Genomic DNA, 14876 nt, shown 5'->3' with positions numbered 1-14876 from the left:
AAAGATTATTACTTATTACTTTTCAATCTGTAAACATTATAATTTAGTTGATCAATATGTTATATAGTATGTGTATATATATTGTTCAAAAGTTTAAGTTTGATAAGAGTTTGTAATATTTCAAAAGCCAAGTCTTCATTTATTTAAAACTGTAAAGATTTTAAAATAATTCATTTAAAAATAAAGTTTTTTATTTTAATATAGCCGTTACATATTTTACATATAAATGTGAAAGCTGTCCAGTGAGATCTGAAATACATTGGATTAATATGATTATTGTTCATATGTTACAATTGTAAAATTAACTTTTTTCCATTCAATTTACATTTTTAAAAAAGTGAAAAAAAAAAGAAAAGAAAACATATTAGTAGTTACTGTATATTACTAGCTAGCTATTAGTACTGTTACTTTCAGTGGCTTATGAGTTGGAGGAAAAAAATGAAAAAAGGTTTTAAAAATTCAACTATAATTTTGCCCCCAGTCTTCCTTAGTCTCATCCTTACGCAGACATTACGTTGCAGTCTGGTTCTACATTACAAAGTGATGGTTGTTTGCGGTCAACAGAGCGGGATATTTGTTCTAGCTGCTTTACATTAACAATAGCAATGACCAGAGGCTTACCACACACGCACCAGATATTGGTGGAAACTTGAGCGGCATTGTTTTTGTCTGTGATTGGCAGTGGATGATACTGCTGGAGTTTCAAGTGAGACATTCAGATGAGAGGAAAAACGTGATAGTCTTATGAAGCAGGGGGAAGTTGTATTGGAATTGAACACTGAAAAGCCGTAGTTTCGCTAAAACTCACCTTATTCTTATAACATGATAGTATGTGATGACAGGAAGGAAATCCTTAGGTGTTTTCTGATACATTATACTAGAGAGGGGTATTCTGGTATTGTGCTAATCTGGTATTTATAATTGCATCACACATTTTTGTAAGTACTGTGTTATAGTAAGAGGTTCTATTCTGCCCCCTATTGGCCATGGTCATTATTACAAAAGACAAACTTTCAAGCCAGGTTTTTTATTTAAAGATAATGCAAAAAACCCAAACAATATTAAATAGATGTGTAAAAACAGATGCATGAAATGATGTATACTCCACTGTAATGTCCTCAAGAGAGTGAATTACAGTACGTCTAACTGCCCACTCTGCTTCTGAGAGGATGTAGGCCCAGTAACTTCCTCTGGAGCTGAGCTTTGGCCAAGTCAGCAGAGAGAGCGTCCGCCATCCTGTCTGTGGTCTGCTTCATCAGAAAAGCTGCCTGCAAGGCCTTGTCCAGTGTCTTGTGTATTGATTCCTCCTGAAAAAGCATGCAACAAAAATGAATACATATATATTTTGTATGTGAGTATGTAATACACTACAGTTCAAAAGTCTGGGGTCAATACGATTTTGCAATGCTTTTAAAGTCCTTTATGCTCACCATTTTATTTATTTGTTAAAATGCGAAATATATCATATATACTGCCGTTTAAAAGTTTGGGATCAGTAAGATTTTTAATGGTTTTTAAAAAAGTCTCTTGTGCTGAACAAAGTTCCATTTGATGAAAAATAAAGGGAAAAAAGTAATATTATAAAATATTATAAAAGCTGAATTTTCAGCATCATTACTCCAGTCTTCAGTGTCACACAATCCTTCAGAAATCATTCTAATATGCTGATTTTTTTTATCAGTGTTGAAAATTGTTGTGCTGCTTAATATTTTTTGGGAACTGTACTACATTTTTCAGGATTCTTTGATGAATAAAAAGTTAAAAAGAACAGCATTTATTCAAAATAGAAATCTTTTCTAATCTTTACTTGCACTTTTTTTATTTATGTAACATATCCTTGTTGAATAAAGGTATTAATTTCTTTCAAAGAAAGAGAAAATGACCGACCTCAAACTTTGAACGGTAGTGTACTGTTACAAAAGATTTCTATTTTAAATAAATGCTGTTCTTTTAATGTTTTATTCATCAAAAAATCCTGAAAAAAAGTATCACAGATTCCAAAAAAATATTAAGCAGCACAACTGTTTTCAACATTGATAATAAATCAGCATATAAGAATGATTTCTGGAGGATCATGTGACACTGGAGTAATGATGCTGAAAATTCAGCTTTGCATCACATGAATAAATTCTATTTTAAAGTATATTAAAATAGTAAACCACTATTTTAAATTGCAATAATATTTCATAATATTGGTTCTTTTTCTGTATTTTTAATTAAATAAATGCAGCCTCGAATGTTTAAAACATTAAAAATCTCACTGATCTGAAAATTTTAAACAGCAGTGTTTATGTAAAGGACATAATTGTAAACTTCTAGTTTATTCTTACATCTAAAATGATAGCATTACTAAATGATGTTGTTTTGTTGTGTTGATATTAGCTGTATGACAGTCTAAACTGACTCTGCTGGTGCGGTGTCGTCTTCCACTGCTCCTTGGAGAGGTCCGTTGAAAGAAAACGTTACTGGGAAGCAGAGCTGAGTCAGATTGAGTAGAGCGCCTCCTAGAGGACACTGGTTCAGGTGTTTGATCTCGCACTTTAAATCTGTGAAAACAGCCAGTGCAAAGTCAAATGCTATTGTCAGTTAACAGTTATGTGTACGGTTTATATGATCTAAACTGGTAATATGATGTGTCTGACTGTAATGATTAATTGTTGGGTGCATATTTAATAGTTTGTTTGCCATTTAACTGATTATTTGCTTACCCAGCAGGTAGACTACAGGAGGAGATATAGTTGACCTGCAGCAGAGGCTTATGGGAAGGATGAGCAGGAATAGAAGGGGCAAGTTTTGTGCTGTTTAAGAAGATATTCCCCAAGTTTCCCACTGAAACAACAGAAGACTCTATTTCTTTACTTGGTTCTCCACTCCATAACATACAGGGGTTTTAGTAGGTTTTAAAATGGTTCCTCACTTGCAGGTCTGTAGCTGGCACTTTTGTTGGTTGGCTCAGTGTCAGTGGTGTGGATCGCAGGCCCGGTGCTGGCTCTTCGATGGCTACCAGTCTGGCTAAACTGTGATGTGTCCAAAGGAAATCTCTCCACTGAGGCTGTGACCATTGAGAGAAGAACATTTGAGTATCTTTATCTCTCCACATGCTGAACTGCAGCAAAATGCTGTTTAGCTAAAAGTAAAGTCATACCCTTGGATGAGGTTCTGGAGTCATGTGCCCTCTTGTAAGAATTGAAGCGTGTGCGCATTTGCCCGTGAGATGGACTGAAGGCTGTCTGGATACCCATGGTGTGTTCTGAATCTTCACCATCAGTGACTGACAATACACAAATAGCCTTTACTTTAGTTAGACTGTATAGACATTAATATAAAAAAAAATATTTAACTGCTTTAAACTACATTTATTACATATGTGTTGTTGAAGAAACGAGTGAACCTAGTTGTGATACTGTTACCTTTGCTCTTGCTGAGCTCCATATCAGAAGAGATCCAGTCCTCAATCATCTGAAGGTTTGAATCCGTCTTCACACGTCTGATGGTATAGTGAGAATGCATATTAGTTTTGCAAACTTTAAAGAACCAACACAATTATAAATAAAGGTTCTTCAGTGGCATCTGTGGTTCCATGAAGAACCTTTAACATCCTTGGAACCTTTCCGATCCAAAAAAAAAAACTCTTAAACTGAGAAAATATTCTTCAGATATTAAAATGTTAATTGCACCAAGAACAAATGGTTCTTTTAAGAATTGTTCACTGAAAGGTTAATTGTTTTTTACAAAAGTTTATTTGGACGCTTATAGGATGTGACCTGTTCCTCAACCCCAACTTGAAGTACCTGCTGGAGGCGCCTCTGTTCTGGCTACGGATCTGTCCCTTGTGCTTCCTCTCCAACGGATACCTGCCATTTGGATAATCAGTCTTCTTGCTCTCATGAGGCAGATGACCAAGGCTGTCTTCTAACGCCCTCTTGAGGCGTGACACCTCATACTGCAGTGCGAGGATAACCTCACTACTGTGAAGAACACAGTGGAAATGACGATTAATCTAACAAATTGCAAGTAACAATATTCCAGTTTTCCTGTAACACTTACTTGTGGCATGAGCAGTGTGATGCTGAGTGCATCTCATTTGCAGAATGGCTCTTTCCCACCTGATCATCCCGTATTCCTCCAGTCACCTGGTTATGCATGGCAGTGGCGCCACCTACTGTTATGTCATCCTCTTTTGGACCTCCAACAGGTGCATCCTGGCTATAGTTTCTTGCTTCCATGGCCTGTGTAACCAGCTGTTCATATTCTAGCTGGTTCACTGTGGGCTGCACAGGCAGTGGTGCCAGTGATATAGTTGTTCGCACATTAGAGTGGGTGGCTTCACTGTCTGAACCGCTAGTATTCACCATGCTGATGACATCATCAGTGAGTGCAGAACTAAAGAGAACATCAGATAAAATGTTATATTTTTTGAAATGTGATTTCTGCTATGGAACATTTTTCACTGATAAGATAGAGTTTATAATGTGTATATGAAATCACATTAAGTTTAGCATTCGTAATCTTAACATTTGGGATTCCCATTTGTGAATAGTGCATATATCTACCTTTTTCTAAAGGTGGGTGTAAATTTTATGGGTGTCTTCCGGTCTCTTTCACATCCAGCTATTTTTAGCTGTACAAAACAGCTTGATATTGCAAACTGGTGTGTCTTACCATGTATTATCTTAAATGAGAAGTCCACTTCCAGAACAAAAATTTACAGATAATGTCATCCAAAATGTTCATGTCTTTCTTTCTTCAGTCGTAAAGAAATTCTGTTTTTTGAGGAAAACATTTCAGGATTTTTCTCCATATAATGGACTGCTATGGTGCCCATTATATGAGTTTGAACTAAATTTGAACTTCTAAAATGCAGTTTAAAGAAGGATCTTATCTAGCAAAATGAAAAAATTCATTAAAAAATACAATTTAAATACTTTTAAAGCTCAAACGCTCGTCTTGTCTTGTTCTGCCTGAGCTCTGTGTATTCTGGTTCAAGACAGTTAGGGTATGTCGAAAAATCATCCTACATTGCTGCAGAAGTACCAACCCAGTCTTTGCAAAGTGAACGTGCAAAGAAGATCAAACACCCATAACAAAAATGTAAAACAGCGATATAGGATGATTTTAAGGTTGAAGGAGAACATGAGATGGGAGTTTGTCGACATACCCTAACTGTTATGAACCAGAAAAAACAGAGTTCATGCAGAGTAAGACAAGACGAGCATTTGACATTTAAAAAATACATAAATTGTATTATTTTTAATGAAAATAACTGATCGTTTCACTAGATAAGACCCTTCTTCCTCTGCTGGGATAGTTTACAACCACATTTGGGATCATTTGAAGCTGCATTTATTTATTATTATGGAGAAAAATGCTGAAATGTTTTCCTCAAAAAACATAATTTCTTTATGACTGAAGAAAGACATGAACATGTTGGATGACAAGGGGGTGAATACTTATCTGTAACTAATTATCTGTAAATGTTTGTTCTTGAAGTGGACTTCTCCTTCTGAGCACACTGGTTTGTACAGCAAACAGTTTAACCATTTACTGCATGCTGTTGTTATTCTTGTTATTTCCTATAGTGAACAATGAACTGGAAGTCTCACCCATATGCTTACTTCCGCGTTGAGGAAAAAGCTGTTCATTTTTTCCAGACTAGTAACTTACTAGACATCAAAATTAAATATTTTGCCTTTGATAATTGACATGTGCTTCCCTCTTTTAAAGCACTACCTGCCAGTGTGTGTGTTTACCTCACAACAGTAGAAGGTGTTTGGGACAGTCCTGTGTTTGGCCGGCTTAGATCAAAACTGCCAAATCCACTGTCAGTTTCTGGACTGAAAAAGTTCTAGAAGAACAAAAACACTCTCTCTGTTATTCTGTCCTTTAAAGGAGCAACCCGTACCTGCTGCAAGTGACATGCGGTAGCAGCAAATAACTTAATACCAGTACTAACAAAAAATCCCACAGTATCAGTATATGCTTCTCATTTAAACGTTTTATCTAACAAAATGTAATGCTCACCCCAGTAATTCTATCAGTCCATATTTTTTACCCTTAACAATTGACATTATTGACATTCATGCATGTAACAGATATGTTTTCTCACAAACTAACCTAATGTCCTTCTCTCCATGTCACCCTGTTTCAGCGTGTGTTACCTGTGTTTTATCTGTGGTTGGCTGAGGAGAATTCCCAGGGGATGGTCCTACAGAGGTAAAGGAGGCTTCACTATGTCTGATCTTCTCTTCATACCTGAAAGAGGAATGACAATCACAGCAGCCATTAAAAACAAGGTTCTTTTTACATTTACAATAGTTTTAGATACTCTGAAAATGTGTGGACCATTGTATGGTCAGTGTTAATGCAACAAAGAAAATTATACATTATACTTAACAAAAAGTACTGTGGCTGCACCTTGGTGATTATACACAATACAAAAAAATTCTAAATACCATAGTATTAACATGGTACCATGGTCATTTTAGTTCTTTTTTGTTAGTGAAATGCAGTAAAGCAATAATATAGTCACAGCATGCAACATAAATCACTAAATATATCTAATTTTCTGGGCTAACACAACAAGAAAGACCAGTCATTTGAGAGCTATTTGCAATTACGCCAGTGTTATTTCAGTATTGTTGAGATACTATCATACAGTAATCAACATAGTGGATCAAAAAAGTTAATCAAAGTTGTCCTAAGACAAAAACGAGTATCCCCTTCAATTGTTGACTACTATAGTTTTTAAATTATTTAAATTATTATTTTTTTCAGTTTTAATTCCAATTATAGATGGTTTTAGTCATTTTGTTGTGTGTTTTTTTTTGGGGGGGGGGCATTTTTGTCAGTTTTATTTTAAATGTTTATATAGTTATGTACTTCAGTTTTAGTTTTAGTTATTTTAGTACATCAGGTTAAACTAAACGAAAATAAGAAATGCTGTATAAAATAATAATAAAATAAAGTAAGTTAACGTTTCTATATTTTTTTTATTTCAGTTAATGTTTATTTTGTTATAATTAAACAAAATGTATATTTTAGGGTTTTAGTTTCAGTTTACTATAATATCCCTAAATCATTCTTGTAAATCTATTCTTGTAAAATTGTAAATTTCAACAACACACTTTCATAGTTAAGAATGCACCAGATTGCAAAGCATGCACAGCAAAGAATCCAAATCTGTCAGTAAATACTGACCTATCGTGTGTCAGCTGCTTTAATAAAGTTGAGGTGGACACTTGTGCCAAGACGTCCTCGTAGTGTTGGTCCTCTCCTGTTGTCAGTCTGTTCTCCTCTTCCTCACTGGCAGTGCCAGGCGTTTCAGTGGAGAAGTTTGAGTACCTCAGAGGAGGATACAGAAAAACAAATAGAGGGAACTAAGTGTTTCCATAATGAAACCGATAGTTCCTGGTCCCTCCTCTCGACCTGTAACCCGATCAGCCTTGAGTGAGCTGTGCTAAATATCACGATACGTTCTCTCCTATTTCAACCCACATCAGTGATCTTTCTAATGACTGGATCACAGCATTTCTGATAATGTAACATAAAGAATTATGCCTTTAAGGGCTTAATGTTAATAACTTAAGGACTGATTATGAAGTATGATTATGAACTGATTATGAACCTGGAACCTTTTAATTACCACCCCAGATACATTTCTGTAAGTAGCTAGATGCTAAAAAATCTAATTCTGATTTAGTTTGAATAATTCGTCTGGTTCAGGAGTGACTTTTTTATTGTGTAAACCCATAAAATGAGAATATAGGTTATTTAGTTCTACATTCAGATGCATTTGTTATTTCCCAAAACAATGTAGGGTAAATAATAAAACATGGCTGTACTGTAGATAGAAGCTGTTTTCTGTGCCATCTGGAAAAAGCCCATCAGCTGTGTGATCTTCATTGGTCTCTTCATTATCGTTGTCCTCCATGTTGTGTCTGTTAGAGGAGATGCTAAAGACAGACTCCTGCAACATGACACATGCTTTTCATTCAACCCCAGCATCCACAAAACCTACCACGGCCCAGTCATTCAGTTCTCATGTTACATAGCAAAACAAGCCATGCAAATGGATATGAGGCACACAACAATATCAGCTTCACTGCGTGTGTACACACGATCATTAATAATTTCAGACTCTTAACAAGAGAAGTTGTTTAAAGGAACAGTTCACCCCAAAATATTTTTTTTTCTCAGCCGTAGGCCATCTAAGATGTAGATGAGTTTGTTTTTTCATTGGAACAGATTTGGAGAAATGTAGCATTACGTCACATGCTCACCAACAGATCCTCTGCAGTAAATGGGTGCCGTCAGAATGAGAGTCCAAACAACTAGCTTCTGACTGTAAATCCTCTATGCATATTGTGTAATATTGGATTTTAGACTCATATTTTGGCCAGAAGCCATAATTTAAAATTAAAACACCTGAATGATGCATTTGTTTATTACAAACACAAAGCTTTTCATTTCACAGAAGTCGTGTGGATTACTTGTAAATTATTGTGATGTTTTTATAAGATGTTAATTTGCTAGATGCTAATTTTTAAACTCATCTACATCTCAGAGTGTGAGTGAACTTTTTGGGGTGAATGGTTCCTTTAAGCATCAAGGACATAAGCTAAACATATTGTATGTGTGTTCAGTATATGAACGACTGAATAAATTAATAAGGGAAAGACCTAAAATTTAGATTAATGTGTGTTACCTTATGCAGTGATGGATGGGGTGATGAAAGATGGATATCTTCACAAGGTGGAGGAGAGGGAGTGGAGGATGATGGAGGATAGAAAACATGGCAAACATTTCTGTCAATTTGCTCTTTAATGTCCTCCAGGTGCATGCCTATCCTGAAAATCTGGCCCTCGACCTCCCTTAAACATAAAGGTGAAGACATGACACTTGCAGGATGACCCTGTGACCTATGACCTTTTATTCTCCTTTAGACTTAAAGGAATCAGTCATTTCACAAGTACACTGTCATTGTAATTTTTTTGACATCAGTCGATAGTACTAAAACAGTTTGGCCAGATGAGACGTCTACCTGTCAGGGTCAAACTCTCCTGTGTTTCTGGTTAAACCCCTGTAGTTCTGCATCTCAAGAGCGCGATGCTCCTCCCTCTTTGTGAGGTAATTCCTCTCCAGCTGATCCTGGGCCTCCATCATACTCTTTAGCACCTGCCGACCCAACAAACAAGATAAAAAGTTTACATTTGTTCCCCATTTAGTAATGCATTGTTGAATCTTTTGTCTGAACAGTGTATGATTATGAATAAGGTTTCATGTAATTTATTATAAATATATGCAGTTACCATCTGTTGCTCCTCCACATTCATTGACATGGTGGTGACACATGTTTTGAATTCATCCACCTGCAAATGAGGGAAAAACAGATGCAGCCCAATGCACCAGGATGTTAAAAGGTTCTACGGAAACTAAATGCATATAAAAGAGAAATCTTAAAAAGATAGATCTTGCTAACTTGTGGCATTTGTACCTGCTGAATAAATGATCTGATGATGTCTCTGAGCTCAGAGGTCAGTCTCTCTCCATCTGTCAAGCTCTGTGATTCAGTCTCCACTGGTTGAGAGTTCTGCAGGCTAAACTGCTTCTCACTTGGACCTGCTGAATAGACATGAGGACACAAATTGCATCTGTTATGCATCTACATTAATGTAGGTGTACATTTTCTAAACATACATTGTCACTTGTTCATTAATTCATATTTTATCTTCCTATAAACCACCTAATAATTGATGTTTCTTGTTTTAGTCTTTTAGATGGCCTGTTTAACCACTGAAGAAACCAGCTCATATTTCCCTGGCAGGGTTTCTGTGCTGTCAGGGTTACAATGTAGTACAGTACTTCAGCTGGAGAAAGAAATACAATGGATTCTTGCCTGTGGCTGGTGCTTGTGGGTTAGTTGCTATCAGTTTGGTGTTTTCATTGTTGCTAATTGCATCATTCCAGTCGATGGTCACAGAAGGCTCACTGGAAGCATGAATCTGCTGCTTAAAAGAAAGCCACAATATAACAGACACAAACTGGGCTGCAGATCAGATTAGAATGAGGATATGTTCAAATGCACATCATTTATGCATGCTATCTCAGAGCATGTATTATAAATGCATAATATTTATGTTAATATTTAGTCTGTTATGTTCCCTACAAATAAGCATCTACACTACCTGTCAAAAGTTTTTGAACAGTAAGATTTTTAATGTTTTCTTCTGCTCACCAAGCCTGCATTTATTTCATCCAAAGTACAGCAAAACAGTAACATTTTGAAATATTTTTTCCTTTTTAAAAAACTGTTTTATATTTGATTATATTTTAAAATGTTGAATTTTTAGCATTATTACTCCAGTCACATGATCCTTCAGAAAATATTCTAATATTCTGATTTACTGCTCAAAAAGAAAAAAACATTTATTATTCTTATTACGTTGAAAATCTGAGTAGATTTTATTTTGATTAATAGAAAGTTCAGAAGAACAACATTTATTTGACATAGAAATCTTTTGTAACATTATAAATGCCTTTATCATCACTTTTGATCAATTTAAAGCATCCCTTTTAAATAAAAGTATTAATTTCTATCATTTCTTTCCACAAAAAAAAAAATGACTCCTAGCTTTTAAGTGGTATAGTGTATAATGTTACAAAAGCTTTTTATTTCAGGTAAATGCTGATTTTTGGATCTTTCTAAAATAGAAAGTACTTAACCGTTTTAAATATTGATAATAATAAATGTTTCTTGAACAGCATATCAACATATTAGAATGAATTCTGTAACATTGAAGACTGGAGTAATGATGCTGAAAATTTAGCTTTGATCACAGGAATAAATTACATTTTAAATATATTCAAATAAAAAGCAGTTATTTTAAATAGTAAAAAATGTTCACAATATTACTGCTTTTGCAGTATTTTGGATCAAATAAATGCAGGCTTGGTGAGCAGAAGAGACTTCTTTAAAAAACATTTAAAAATCCTGCTGTTCAAAAACTTTTGACTGGTATAGAAGAAATGTTTCAACATTAATCGAAGATCCAACAAAAAAAAACCCTATGAAGTCTCACCTGACCAATTAGATTTTCAGTTTCTGTGTATTTAGCAAGCAATCGGTCATATTCAATCTGCAAAAAAATTAATGAACGGTTATTTAAGTTTTCATTTTTTTTTATGAATGTTTAAGCTGGTTTTGTTCATGTAGTAGTAGTTTGTTCATGTTTCATTGGGGTCAAAATCAGCACTAGACCCCAGTGACTTTCATTGTATGAACAAAACGGAACACCACAAAATTTTTTCCCCCAAAATGTCTTCTTTTCAAAACTTTAATTTCAATCTTAAATTCTTCCAACTTGCAGTTTTTTAAACTAATTTAAACATTCTCAAACAACATCATAGCTTGTCTACAATCTTTACTATCTGGTTTACATATTACAATATTGCAATAAAATATAGAGTCACCTGTAACTGATGTGCTACTTCCTTGTCTTGAAACACATTCTCTGGTGGCATGATGGAGTCCTCTAAAACCCTGCTGATGATATCTGCTGTAGGTTTACAAGAGAAGGTGGACTTACTCAGGATGCCTGGGGATGACTGGGCTCGGGCCATACCTGGTGACTGGCTGAGGGGTTTAACGCTTATATTACCTTTAGGTATTTTCACTTTAGGTGCCACTTTAGAGAAGTCAGGCAGTGGGTAATGCACCTTTCCCTGTCCATATTTTAGCTCACTGTAGGACCTGGTCCTGCTGAAGGAGCACTTTGGCTTCTGTCCATCTGCTTTAGACAGATCTAAAGAGTTCTGCTTAGGAGATTCTTTATTATCATCATCTTCATCATCATCCACAGCAGACGCTGCATCAGTGATGCAAGTCGTTCCAGGTTCCTTAGATGAGCTTGACTCATTTGAAACGTTCGGTTCAACCGATCCATGACTTTCAGCAATGCTGAGATCAGGCTCTTCCATCACGTCCTGAATCTTCTCCAAGATCTGTGGAGCCTGAGAAGCTCTACTTCGTACTGTTTCATCAATGCTGTCCATCAAAGACATCTCAGGTAGGGTCTCCGCTTCAATGATCCTGCTTGAGTTAAGCAGCTCCTCCTTGGAGAAATGTCTGAGCAGGAAGTCAGTGATGTGGTCTGCAGGTTGAATGGGTGTGGCTGAGGGAGGAGCCACATTGTTTATTGCTTTATGATTGAATGGAAGACCGTGAGTAAGATTAGATTGGCAAATCTCTGTTTGTTTTGCATTACCTATTGGCATACTGAACTTATCAAGCATAGTTAAATTCTGTCTGGGCGTCATTTTAACCATTTCACATGGAGATGCTTTTAAATTCATCTCTGTTTGGTTGTTGCTTTGCACACCATCATATGGGAGCTCTTCGTGTTCTTCATCACTGGTGTTGACAGCGTCATCCTCATGTGTTCCAAAGGCTGGATTCACTGCATTGGTGAGCTTCTGTACTTGCGCATTGGCTGTCTTTCCCTTCCTGTTTCTGGTGTTTGAATGCTCCGTGCATTCACTTCTAACTGATTCAACACTTTCTGAAGAGCCCTCTTCAGTCTCACATGACTCTGCATTGTCTGTACACAAAATAAAACACAGTGGTTTGGTTAAAGTCTTTCTACCAATGTCCTGGTAAAATGTGATGAATTAAACCCATTTAGAGACACTAAAATAGGCAGAAAAAACAGGGTAAATTGTGGTAAAATGGTAATTAGTTCATTGTGATATCATCAATGTCAATCAGATTTTAAATTCGTTCATTCAATAAGAATTTTTAAATCAGACTTTAATCAGAAATTACCATTCAGAAAGTAGGAGTTAGTAAGATGTTTTTTTTAAATTAAGAAATGAATACTTTTATTCAGAAGGATGCATTTGTTAAAGCTTTCTATTCATCAATAAGTGATAAATACACTGCCGTTCAATAGTTTGGTATAAGTAAGATTTTTATTGTTTATTTTAAAAAGTTCCTAATGCTCATCAAGGGTGCATTTATCAAAACAGTAATATTGTGAAACATTATTACAGTTTAAAATAATGGTTTTGTTTTTTAAATATATTTAAAATATAATTTATTCATGTGATGTAAAGCTGAATTTTCATCAGCCAGTACTCTAGTCTTCAGTGTCACAAGATCCTTCAATCATTCTAATATGTGGATTTATTACTTTTATTATCAATGTTGGACACAGTTGTGCTGGATTCAGGATTATTTTGATGAATAACAAGTTAAAAAGAGCAGCATTTATTCAAAATAGAAATCTTTTCTGACAATATAAGTGTTTTTTAATAATTTAGGTCAAAGACGGTTTAATTTCACACATCCTTGGTGAATAAAATTATTAATTTCTTTTTTTTTTTTTTTTTAAAAAAAAAGAAAGACTAAAAATTTACTGTGCAAAACATTCAAAAGATTTCTATTTTAAATAAATGCTATTCTTTTTAACTTTTTATTTATTAAAGAATCCTAAAAAAATGGTTCCAACAAAATATTAAGCAGGACAACTGTTTTCAACATTGATAAGTCAGTGACAGTGAAAAATCAGCTTTGCATCACAGGAATAAATTACATTTTAAAACATATTCAAATAGAAAACAGTTATTTTATTGAAATAATATTTAACAATATTATGTTTTTTTCTGGATTTTTGAATAAATAAATGCAGCCTTGATAAGCATTAGAAACTTCTTTAAAACTTACACAACTGTTTTCCACATTGATAAAATGTTTCTTGAGCAGCAAATTGGCATATTGAATGATTTCTGAAGGATCATGTGACACTAAAGACTGGAGTAATGATGCTGAAAATTCAACTTAACCATCACAAGAATAAATTATGTTTTAAAATATATTAAAATAGACAATAGTTTAATAGTTAACTTTGTGCATTTTTGAACAAAGGTATTTGTATTTCATGCCATTTACTTTTCCAAGATACTGAGACCTACTTTTTGGTGCTTTTTATTAGTGACGACCAAAAACATGGAATTCCATAATACTACAACACTATGAACAATGGTTTTCCAATAAGAGGGATTTCATACAAATGTAAGTAGGCTATCTCTTACCAGTGAGCTGTGGGCTCTCAGGTACACCAGAGCCCTGTGAGAGGTGAACAGTGAAGGCGCCCTGCATGTCACTGAAATGCAGACTGTCATCGTCACTGATGTCCACAAATATACTCTGCTCGATGTGTCTTTCCCACAGCACTGATGAAGGTCTGCTGTGAGCGTCATCTTCACCGTCCATATCGTCAGCTTCTCCCGATGACGCGCCGTCAAACCCGCTCCGTGCGCTCTTGCGCGTCTTACGCGCTTCTCTATTCATTTCTTAGCAACAAGAATACTTTCTTACAACAAAAACTGTTACAGATGCAAGTGAATTTGTGTTTTCCAATTATATTAGATTATATATATGCTAATTATATTTATACTATAATAAATTATTATATACATAAGTAAAACAAAAAGTAAAAATAAATAATAAAAACAGGAAACTAGCAAATTAACAGTCTGACTGTTATGGTACTCTAATAATATGACATTGCACTTACTTTTTATGCTGTTCCAATGGTTTCTACGGGCCTACAAGAGTTTGCGTCGTCTGCATCAATGAATGACATAACAGTCCATTGGAAAGGTACAATGAAGGCTCTGTCTAGTTTCTCAAGCCTGTGGTGTAAGATCTACTTGGGCAATTTAAATAATAAATGCCGTATCTGATGCTGATGCTTTGGGCAGGTGCTACACGCACGGGGGCGGGTTAAAACAGGTGGTTGCTATGAGAACGAGAAGCCTTAAGATCAGCTGTCAGTCAGTCAGCCCTGCTCCAAAACGTTTTTTTTTAATTTATTTAA

General features: G+C 35.2%; 1 protein-coding gene across 3 annotated transcripts; it reads right to left on the bottom strand.

The window, feature by feature from the left end:
* Nucleotides 1-1028: 1028 nt before the first annotated feature.
* LOC127175324 (microtubule organization protein AKNA-like) lies at nt 1029-14714 on the bottom strand. Of its 3 annotated transcripts, XM_051126344.1 has the most exons (22): nt 14574-14714; nt 14089-14349; nt 12264-12596; nt 11470-12170; nt 11079-11135; nt 9896-10004; nt 9494-9621; nt 9309-9368; nt 9041-9174; nt 8705-8870; nt 7842-7966; nt 7198-7341; nt 6159-6252; nt 5751-5845; nt 4048-4383; nt 3792-3968; nt 3411-3487; nt 3146-3271; nt 2918-3052; nt 2709-2829; nt 2405-2546; nt 1029-1307 (listed from the first exon to the last, which is right to left on the bottom strand). In XM_051126344.1, exons 2-22 carry the CDS (start codon nt 14345-14347, stop codon nt 1143-1145), a joined length of 3684 nt encoding a protein of 1227 aa, XP_050982301.1. In that variant the 5' UTR covers nt 14348-14349; nt 14574-14714; the 3' UTR covers nt 1029-1142. The 3 variants fall into 3 exon arrangements, with proteins under 3 accessions (XP_050982301.1, XP_050982292.1, XP_050982306.1); XM_051126335.1 differs by having other exon boundaries at nt 11470-12596; XM_051126349.1 differs by lacking the exon at nt 2405-2546 and having other exon boundaries at nt 1121-1307; nt 11470-12596.
* Between the last annotated feature and the right edge of the window lie 162 nt (nt 14715-14876).

This window comes from Labeo rohita, chromosome 2 (genome assembly GCF_022985175.1).
Source record: "Labeo rohita strain BAU-BD-2019 chromosome 2, IGBB_LRoh.1.0, whole genome shotgun sequence".
Taxonomy (NCBI): domain Eukaryota; kingdom Metazoa; phylum Chordata; class Actinopteri; order Cypriniformes; family Cyprinidae; genus Labeo; species Labeo rohita.
Note: the sequence above shows the minus strand (reverse complement) of the source record. Positions and strands in the feature narration are given on the sequence as shown.